The sequence below is a fragment of the Gastrolobium bilobum genome, unplaced genomic scaffold (assembly GCF_033153095.1).
Source record: "Gastrolobium bilobum isolate Gb01-03AN ecotype WA unplaced genomic scaffold, APGP_CSIRO_Gbil_v1 utg37399, whole genome shotgun sequence".
NCBI lineage: Eukaryota > Viridiplantae > Streptophyta > Magnoliopsida > Fabales > Fabaceae > Gastrolobium > Gastrolobium bilobum.
The window spans coordinates 92,199-102,906 of NW_026895452.1; the positions used below are offsets into that span (position 1 = coordinate 92,199).

A 10,708-nucleotide genomic window follows, 5' to 3' on the forward strand; every position below is an offset into this window, starting at 1 on the left:
TGATTTACTAAGTTCCAGATATCAAAGTTGGTTAGCATAAAGAACAAAATTCTTACTATGGCTGTAATATTTCATCTGGCCCAGTTTCAGGTTATCACAGGTAGGTATGTAACTGTTGGTTATGATTTTCCAGAATTGGTCATCACAACAATACGGATTAAAAGATGAGATTCTTCGTCTACAATATTGTGTTTACATGTGCATCACATCACATTCTGATGCAGATGTAAGCACATTCATAGGCATGGAAAAAGTGATATTGATGTTGATATGCAGCACATTCACAGGTTTAGCAACTGCATGAAGTACTCAAGAGATCAAAGCTACCTAACTACTGACAAGAATGAAAGGATCAGCCTTCGCTCCTTGAGGTTTGGCTATCTCGTAGTTCAGGAAAATGCCTGACAGTATTTGATGGTTGTCCAAATATTGTATTCACACACATATCCCGTGAATCACTGTAGCACGTTGAACCGGAAGACATAGAAAGCCACCTTTTGGATGTGGGAAGAAGGTAATCTAGATTATCATTTTTTTTTATCCAGTCTCCCCAACCCCAAACACAATAAAACAGAAGGGTCGCTGTGGCACTTTGCTAAACAAGTATATTTATTTGTTAGAAAAAATTTATGATATCCTTTTTGCAGTAGGTTCTAGCTTCACAACCGTAAGTATGCAAGAATGATAAAATTTGTAGTCTCCAAATCAAACTATACAACATGGTATACACATGTTCAGAACAACATTGACTTTTTCATGGCTTCTTCATTTTTTTCTTTTCATTACACCATATTTTCTTCAAAGAGAGAACAGACATTGATCAAAGATAAGAAAATCAACAACAGATTAAGGCATATTTGGCAAATCCATCCCTGCACCACGACCATATATTGATGGCAGGAGCCATTGAAGGAAGCCGACATTAGTTTCCCCTTTTGATCTTTTTGTTGAGTACTCAATTAGCATGTTCCATAGGTCCCCAACTGTCCATCTCTGTGACAAAATCCAACGAGCAACCTGCAACAAATCAACTATAGTCCCTCGTAAGCAAGAAAAAGTCCAAGTTATGTGGAAATGTTTCTGGCAGTTGGTTAAATGAAGATAATTGGTTCACGGATGGCATTACCACTAATTACAGCGAAATGAGTTAGGAAGGAGCCAATGCAGATAATGGGGATATTCACTTGTAAAAGACCACAAAGAAATAGGAAACTTAAGCTAATGAGAATCTTGAAATCTAAGCTTAGCTCGTCGTTAGGAATGTGATAAGGGAAACGGCTGGAATAATGGAAGAGGTGGTTTGTTAGTTCTAATATGACAGCTGGACAGTTAGTTAGAAGCAGCTTTAACTGAACCGGAAGGAAGAGAAGGGGAGTTGTAAGGTATAATAAGGAATAGATGATGATTGGAATTAGTATTCTGTTGTTGAGAGATATTGGGAGGGAGAGTACCAGGTCCCTCATACCTGGAGAGATTGAGAGAGAATCCTACTTTTGTACCATTCTTGATCTTTGTTTGTATCTCATTGATACTGACCAGTGTGTTTTTTTCTGTAATAAAGATTCATTGTTCTACCTAGTTCTGATCCAGTTCTATCACTCATCCAATTCTGTTTATGTCACTTTAATCTGAATGCAAATATCAGATTGGATAGGTACAGCAATATCAGCTATATAATATTGTATGATCATAGGGAAAAAATGCTCAACATTCGAATGTGAAATAAGAAAAACCAATAATAATATTTTCAATGCAGATTCCTAACAGGAATGCCATCGATCACGTGTCAAGATTATGCCACTAAGAACGAAAGGTCAAGTTACCTTGTCTAGGTTCTGCAATGCTTCCAAGCCAAAAGTGTAGTATGCTATGAAAGGTCTACGAGCCTGTGAAACAAGACAACATTTAAGGTCTTCAAGCATGAAAGGTCAAAGGTAAGCAGTTCAACAGTCTAGTACTACAGTTGCTGCTGTCAACTCAAGAAACCCAAAAAATTTCCTTTTGTTTTGCACTGCAGTTTCCTAGTATATAATACCTTTTATGAAATAAACAAAAAAATGAATCAAGAGGCACCAACAACCATTGGTTCAAGTAGCAAGAAGCTTATTCCCCTTAACCAGACATCTCAAATTTGAGTCCTGGGAATGGAGAAAATGGTATCGGGAGAGCTGCTCCCAATATGAATCCGATGGTGCTCGAACCGGATTAAATACTAAAAAAAATAAAATGAAACAAGAGGCTAAATATTTAATTGTTCAGTAAATCTCCAATATTTCACTTTCATCAATCTTTTCATATATGCTGATTTTTGTGGTCCTCCAGCCATCAAAATTACAATGTTCAAATCACATCAGTGATCATCCATCCGAAAAAATAAAAATAAAATTTCTCAGATGGAAAATAGCAAACAATCTGTACGACCTCCTCAGCATTCACAATAAGAATGCATAAAAAATCTACCATGTAAAAGAGCCAAAACAAAGGCAAATATTTGAACATAGGAAAACTATGCAGATTGTTCGACAACTCTCTCTCTCTCATTGTAGGTAGTTATTGGAGCGAGAAGATGCCTATATGCCTACTTAACCATAGAAATGTTTCAAGTTTCATTGAAAAGAATAAATATTGCATAGATGACATGGAATATAAATGTGTAAACATAAACACTTTCAACTTATTTCGATAACTACACAATGACAACTGCTAAATACTCATATGTTGATGGCTGAAAATATAAAATTACCTGAGAAGCTGCAAGCCACTGAATTATGGTCTTCACTTCAGGATCTCCTCCAAAAGCACCACATCCCCAGTTTCCAGTTGCAACCCCAAAATCATTGCCCCGCTCCATTCTATGGTAATCATTTTGAGAATTTCTGATATCGGGATTTAAAATCTTTCCTTCACATGTTTCCATATATGTTGAGGTGGAAGCATCAAACTGTGAAGAAGCAAAGATTGTTAAAATATATATAAATGAACAAAGATCAATGCAGATGGCAGACATAGTTAGATACTTGGATCCCCATGAAAAAAAGTATGAGAATTTCATATTAAAACATAGTTGCTCAACCTAATATCCAACTTAGAAATGGCAAAAACCAACCAATACAGATGAGCATCCATTCTCAAGCAATATTTTCTGATACTGCTGATATTTAGGTTGGTACAGAAAGCCACAGAATGCCTTGTTCGTCTCACTGCAGGAATGAACAAGCTACGTTGAGAATATGTTATATATATATATATATATATATATATATAAGGCCCCTAATAATCAATACAATTTTATGGATTACAAAAATATTTTTTTCCCAACCCCAAAATGACGTCGCTTTGCAGTAACAAGAAATAACTTTATCTACTATGATGAGAAATATTAAACCCTTTTTGTAATTCTCTTAATTTTATAGGCATAAAACAGACCAAAAAAAGAGAGGAAAACTTTGTTTTTGTGAAAGAAGAAATATTATTAAAAAGAAAAGAGACTTTGTTTTATGAAAGAAGAAATATTACTAAAAAGAAAAGAGAAGTATGGCTACTATTGTAGCTACTTGTAGTAAATCAGACAAGTTCCTCTAAAGCATTGAGAGGGAAAGCATGCAAAACAAATGTTTTATAAAAATTACAAATTTCAAAAGCACCAAACATAATGGATTTTAGATTATCAATTTTATCTTTGTATATTCCCTTACTCCAAAATAACAGTGACTCTTCATCATAAAAAGCTGTAGCTACATAAGCCAAGATTAACAAACCGGAGGAGGAAATTTGCCCTGTATTGTCTCATCCCTGGGCTACATAATGCATCAATTGCAACAATCCTGGTTTTACGTCTTCCAAGGGTGTCTATGTCCCTTTCATCCACATAATCACCAGAAAATCGAAATGATGATGCATACCTAAGGAAATTAGGAGATATTATCAACATTAGGTTATGATGAAAGCACCCAGCAATTACATAAACAGTAAGTTTAAACAGCTGAAAACATATAATGAGACATAGCATCAGATAAATATTTTCATATTTAGTTCACCCCACTATATGCATACCGTATAGAAAGCACACAGCAATCAAAATAACAGTAAAATGTTCAATGTTTTCTATTCTTTGGAAGGTAAAAAATTTTGCATTAAAAAAATGTTTCAACGAGGTGTGCAAACAGAAAACAAGAAGAAAAATAGACACAGAATCTAACTGGTTCAACCTACAGCAAATTGTAGGCCAACGTAAATAGGCAAAACAAAAGAGGAAATTCAATACGCTAATCACAACAATCAAGAAATTCGCTTTTCTTCCACCTTACTAGAAACAAATGGAAAAAGAACCTCCCATGACATTTGACGTAAATAAAGCCAGTGGTATGCATTAATAATATTCATTTCTAAGTCAAAATTAGATCTAATGAGTAACACTCACCCTGTATAACTCGAAAACCTCTCCACACCAACAATATCTATAGCCTCATTGTCCGCCATTGATGGCAAGAAGAGCATGCCAGCAATCAATTCAGGACTGATCATGAAGCGGATTTCCTCCTATCCCAGATGATTACAAGCAAATTTATTAAACATCAGTAGGCCAGTTCAAGTGAGAAAAAAGTATCTCAACCTACAGAATTTACAAAAGGATGAAAGGTGCTAATACAAAATGTAAACTAGTCTGCATGCATATAAGTTTATAAAACATCAGGAATTATGGTCTTAGTAGCTATCATAAAAAGGGCAGTCTGGTGGTATAAAGCTCGCACTATGAGCTGGGTCCAAAGAAGGGGGTTAAACCCATTGTGTGGGTTTATAGTAGATAGTCTTACCTTGCATTTGCAAAAGGTTGATAACATGAATTGAACCTATGGCCTACTGGTCACGTGGCAACAACACCAATCGTTATACCAAGGTTCCCTTTCTAAAAAAAATGCTGTCATAATTGCCAAAAATTTAAGCATAAAAGATTATACATGAAAATATAAACATATTGTACCTGTACACAGCCCCTACGGAGAGCACCACCACCAAGATATTTATTTGCAAAATCCACTTCAACAGCTCCACTTGATTGATCTTCTATGAGCTCTGAACTATGAACCTAATAAATACCAAAGAATTACCTATTACAAACCAAATGGAGCATTAAAAAATACTGAAAGAAATTAGTTTTGCTGACAATTTGAAATAAATTTCTCAGTTACCTCAAATTTACATAGAGGTATAACAGAAGAGCTCCAAAAGTTGTCATTTGGGTAACAAATGTGAACAGGATCGCCTTCCAAGGGAAGTACTTTTCGCTCAAATGACACAACACCCTTAGGCATATCAGAAGTTATCCTTTGAAAATAGTGAACAATGCACCGAATCTTATTTTCTTGTTTTTGACTGTAACCATCATATAGACTCCTGAAAATGCACAAGCATAAATCGTCTTTTGGATTTCAAGATTTTTGTTTTTATTTATTTTTAGGGAAATTATACTCTTATGTTACATAAGATTCATCTCTCATGTTACACTTACATAAAAAGATGTGCCTCACTTTTTTTAAAAATTGGTGGGGGCCCACTTAATTTATCTCACAACATAAGATAACTTCTCTCCTACAACATGAGAGAAGTAAAGCCCTTATTTTTAATAACATCTGAAATAAGACATTCAGTAGGTCATCAACATGGACCTAGATCAAATATCAATTCTATATTGTTTACTCACTCTCACACACGGACACATGCGCCTGCAGCGTCTTAACACACCACTAGGGAAAAATAAGATGTTGAAAATGAAGACAAAAACGAGAAAACTGCACAAGAGATTAAGAATAGTTGGAGATAAAAAAAAATATAGCTAAAGATTTCATACGCAAACAATTCATCGAAGTTGATCATTTGAAGATTTTTCCCATATCTGTCATAGTATGGGAATAAACAAAAAAATGAGCACCCAAGAAGAGCAGCAATCAACTCCTGAAAAGCAAGAAATTGAAAATGTTATTTATAACCATTGTCAGCATGTATGTCACAATCAGCCTTAGCTATTCAAGACAAGAGATGTGATAGTGATGGTGGTTGTGGCAGTGGCGGTGGGCGGTGGCAGTAACAGTCATATTGTATAATTTTGAGTACCTATAGAGCTAGTAATCTCGAGGTTGTTGCAGTAACAACACATAAAGTAAAGTAGTTTCAGAATTTTTATTTCAAGTAGTTGTAAATTGGAATTTGGTTTTCAAACCATCTTCCAACTATAAAATATTTTAAGTACAAAAAATAAATGAGAAGAGGGAAAGAGGGCCTATAAAAAATAATATTTTATGAAAATAAAAGAAAAATACATAAACTCTAATAAGAAGCAAACCTGGTTAAGGAACACTATCCCTGCTTCCTGTGAATCCAGTAAGCGAAGACCAGTTCTAACCACACCTTCCCCTCCATCTATAACCATATCAGCATTTTCATAGTGTGTTTCCAACAAAGAGGGCAACCTCAAAACTAAATTTCCCAATGCTGGAACCACCTCTTCAAACCAAATCCGAGATTCGTCTTCGGACATAAGCTGAAACAACATGTCATAATTTCAGCACAGATGATTAATGGGTCTTTCTTTTTATGAATCAACCAGGTATAATAAGTGAAACTCATGTACCTAAAATGCCTAACATGAAAAACCAACATTAAAACTTGAAAATTGAGGTCTTATAAAAGGTAAGTTACCTGTGTTTACCTCGTCGAAGAAGAAGGCATATCCATGTGAAGTAGAAGGGGCTAAAGGTTCGGAAGAGAGAGAAAGAGAGTTTCTGAGGTCAGAAATGGCGTTGACCAAGAGCTCGCCTGAGTCGACCCGGCCTTTTCCGAGTTCTCTGAGTGCTTCCACCACTTGGGACGGCCAAAAAAGAGAAGAAGAACGTATCACCACTGGTAGATATGGTAGAATCGATCTCAAGTCTTCTCTGTTTCCCATTCTTTTCTCTTCTCTTCGGAGACGAAGAATAAGGTTACAAATTCGTGAATACCGACACCGATTAAAATTTTTTTTTTTTTATAACAACACCGATTAAAATTTAGATCATATTAAATAGGGTTTGTTTTTTTTTTTTAATTATTTTAAATCTAATATTCATCGAAACAATGTCGTTTTGAGGAGAAAATCATGGTGTTTTTATAATTTTAATTTATTTCAGAGTTATAATAATTTTTATCATTTTTATTTTTTAATTTTTCAACTCCAGAACTATGTCATTTCGATGAACATTAAATAAAATTATCTAAAATAACATTAGATACTTTTTTCTCTATTAAATAATATTTTTAATATATATAATATAATTTACATTTAATATATATTACAATGCATAATAAATTTTAGAGTAAATATTCTTTTTAGTCCCTGACGATATCCACGAAGCCCTTTTCAGTCCCTAGCAATAAAAAAAGGACAAATTGGTCCCTGAAATAACAAAAAAGATGCCACGTTCATCCTTCCGTTAACTCCCACTTAACGGCCCAACTAACGGTGCATAGTTGGCACGTTAGTTTGCTTACGCGGCTTGGATGTGGGACACCATGGAAGACGAGACGACGACGTTTTGGTCCCTGTCAAAACCACGAGGGCCATTTTGGTCCCTGTCGAAATGCACGAGAACGTTTTTAGTCCTGACAAAAAGCACGGGCCCTTATTGGTCCCTAACCAGAGAAAAATAGGCACATGACTTCATTGCTTTTCTATGCAGTCAAATTTTACAAAACAGAAGTGCATTACATTAGAAACAAGAGTGCAATCCATTTTGTGACAACAGAATGTGGGGTCGATGCCAGGGATCTCTGACGACTTCCATGCAAATACATTTGTGTTGCTTTTAAGAAAGTCAGCCAAAATTTGCTTAATCTGGGGGTCTATGGCCTTACCAATGCGGGTAAACTGAACAGGCTCTTCCCCCAGCGTGAGATCCTCAAGCTCTCCATCAGGTTCGGGTCTCGGCATTATTTCTTCTCTCATGTCGAGTTCAACCATGTTGACTGGCTTCTTAGATTGCTGAGGAATTAGATTCCTACCGGTTTTATCCCCCAAGTGAATTCGGGGTGGGTTCGAACGTCCCCCTTCATTTTCTTTGATAGTATCAAAGTAGCAGCCCCTGGATTCCTTCTGATCTCCACAAACAGTGATTATTTCATTCTTATTGCTCACCATTTTTAACTTCTGGTGTTTTGTAGAAACCAGCATGTCCCACTGATGTATGGTCGGTCTTCCCAGGATTATATTATATTCTGAAGGGAAGTCAACCACTATGAACCTAACTCGTTCTGATCTGAACGCTTCTTTTGCTCCCAGGGTTAACCTGAGATCAACGTAGCCTTTAGGAAGCGTATGTTCTCCGTTAAAGGCTACCAGCGTCGTTTTGCAAGGTTTGAGGTCCTCTTCATCCAGGTTCATCTTTTTAAAAGCATCTCAGAGTATGATGTCCGCACAACTTCCTGCATCCACGAAAATCTTCCTAACCCGGCAATTCACTAGGGTCCCCGCAATGACCAGTCCGTCAACATGACCCGGCAACACTCTGCGCATGTCTTCTTTGGTAAAGTATAAAAGAGGTGGATCTGGCTTGGTTGGGTCTTCTTTGAACGTGGGACGATCTCGAATAGAGAGTACCTCTTTCAGGTATTTTCTTCTAGCACTTACAGTATCTCCTCTTCCCCCCAAGGCTCCACTAATTACATTACAATCAAACTCCACTTCTGAGAATTCGTCATAGTTGGAATCATTTTTCTGATTCTTATCCTGTTTGTTCTTCTTTTCAGTAACAGGACTTTTGCTTCGATTCCTGTTTCCCAACTTTCTTTTGTTGTTTATGGAACCTTGGGTTTTTATTACGTATTGACGTAATCTACCATCTCTTACAAACTTCTCCACCGCATCTCGGAGATCCCAGCATTGATCAGTTGTGTGACCTGACCCATCATGAAAGACGCAGTATTTGGACTTATCTAATCCTCCTCTGTCAAATATGGGACGAGGTCTCTCCACCTTTTTCATCTCCGTCGTGGCTACTTCTCTCCAGATTTGAGAACGCGACGCATTCAAAGATGTATACTTGTCATACCTCCCAATGCGGTCCCTCATGTCCGGGATTCGTTGGCGTTGATCTTTCTTCTTGTTGTCAACACGTTCCTTTCCCTTCGGGGGTGGGCTCCTTCTTTATCGGGCTTGCTCTTTTACCTTCATCAGATTGCACATTTGCAATCTCCATTTGCTCTAGTTCGAGATATTTCTTCGAACGAGTTCTAAATTCCTCCAATGTCCTTACTGGGTCCTTATAGACCGACTTGGCGAGTCTGGATCCACCATCCAGACCTGCCACAATGAGGTGGACGTGGACATTCTCTTGCAACCTTGGGACCTGCAATGCAGCGTCCTTGAACCGGTTAAGGTATTTTTGGAGGGTTTCTCCAGGTTGCTGTCGTATCTTTCCAAGAGCGAACTCGGACTTTGGATGCTTCTTGCTTGTTGCAAAGTTCAATAGGAACTTCTGTCCGAATTCCTCAAAGGATCCGATGGAATTAGCAGGCAGGGTTGAGAACCACGCCTGTGCTGCCCCAGTTAGTGTTATAGCAAATATTCGGGATATGAGAGGTTCATCAATTCCCCGAATGTACATGTCTGTGTCAAAGGCATCTATGTGCACCTGCGGATCCTGGCTCCCATCATATTTCAGCAGACGTGCCGAGTCAAAGACCTCTGGGAAGACAGCGTTTAATATTTCAGTAGTGAATGGGCTGTTATTATACTGCCCCCTGCTGTACTTCCTCCTATATTCGCCAGGTTCTACTCGCCCTCGGATGTTTTGAGGATCCTGTTGATATTGAGCTCTAACCCGGTCCTCCTGACCGTCAGCATGTGCCTGATGGTTTTGTGCATTTTGGCCATCAGCGACCTGGTATCCCTGGTTTACCAGGTTATCAGGGTTTTCTGCATGAGGAACTTGGTATGACTGAACCGAGTTCCTAGGTCCTTCTCGACCATTGGCAGGTTGGCCTTCGACATTGGCTATTCCTGGCGTAGTCTGCCGTGTTAATCGCCGCTCCAGGTCTTGCATCTCTCTATTATTTTCCTCCCGAATAGCCCTGAAATCTTGTTGTCGTTGCAGGTTAGTACGGGTTTCCAGCGCTGCTATTCGCTCCATGTTGCGTTTAACGCGTTGTTGGCCAACCGAGTATCCGGATCAGCCGATTGAGCAATGCGCGCAACCAGGTCGCCAGGATGCTGGGCAGGGTTGCTCCTTATTGGAGCTACGTTCGTCGCAGCCCCCCATTTCGACGCACCGGTGTTGAAGCGGTGTCTGAAACATCGTCTTCGACCTGGACGTGGTCGTAATCCACGTTGTTTCCGATCTGGTTGTGAGGCTGATTTATCTCCTCAATGACTGGATCCAACGGTTGATTCTGGTTTGGGGGTGGCTGCTGGCTACTGCTCCTCGTCTGGATTGCCATCCCTTGTTAGATTCGGTGGGAACTTCAAATTCAGATTCAAAGAAAAGAATTCTCATAGACGGTGCCAATGTTCTGTCCTTGAGACAGAGATGTCTAGCCCAGTTAGGCTAGTACGTTAATGTTGGATCTGGTGCCCTCTCCAAGGTATCTATGAGGGAGATACCCTTGAGTCAAGCAGATCACTGTGCACAGAATACTATAACGGCGTTAGCCAATGGGGTGTGTGTGTGCACAGTGACAG

At 38.4% G+C, this 10,708-nt stretch overlaps 2 protein-coding genes across 5 annotated transcripts; both read right to left on the minus strand.

Annotated features, from left to right (window-relative positions):
• Positions 1 to 648: 648 nt before the first annotated feature.
• On the minus strand, positions 649 to 6,972 carry LOC133312231 (poly(ADP-ribose) glycohydrolase 1-like). Of its 4 annotated transcripts, none has more exons than XM_061513418.1 (11): positions 6,707 to 6,972; positions 6,341 to 6,538; positions 5,849 to 5,952; positions 5,190 to 5,394; positions 4,982 to 5,086; positions 4,421 to 4,539; positions 3,759 to 3,902; positions 3,113 to 3,200; positions 2,744 to 2,941; positions 1,824 to 1,886; positions 649 to 1,017 (listed from the first exon to the last, which is right to left on the minus strand). In XM_061513418.1, the coding sequence occupies exons 1-11, from the start codon at positions 6,941 to 6,943 to the stop codon at positions 847 to 849; spliced, it is 1,632 nt and encodes a 543-aa protein (XP_061369402.1). In that variant the 5' UTR covers positions 6,944 to 6,972; the 3' UTR covers positions 649 to 846. The 4 variants fall into 4 exon arrangements, with proteins under 4 accessions (XP_061369402.1, XP_061369395.1, XP_061369409.1 ...); XM_061513411.1 differs by having other exon boundaries at positions 3,107 to 3,200; XM_061513425.1 differs by having other exon boundaries at positions 649 to 1,031; positions 3,107 to 3,200.
• A 1,456-nt stretch (positions 6,973 to 8,428) lies between these two features.
• LOC133312140 (uncharacterized) lies at positions 8,429 to 9,100 on the minus strand. The gene has a single exon (XM_061513299.1). The coding sequence runs from the start codon at positions 9,098 to 9,100 to the stop codon at positions 8,429 to 8,431; it is 672 nt and encodes a 223-aa protein (XP_061369283.1).
• Positions 9,101 to 10,708: the final 1,608 nt, after the last annotated feature.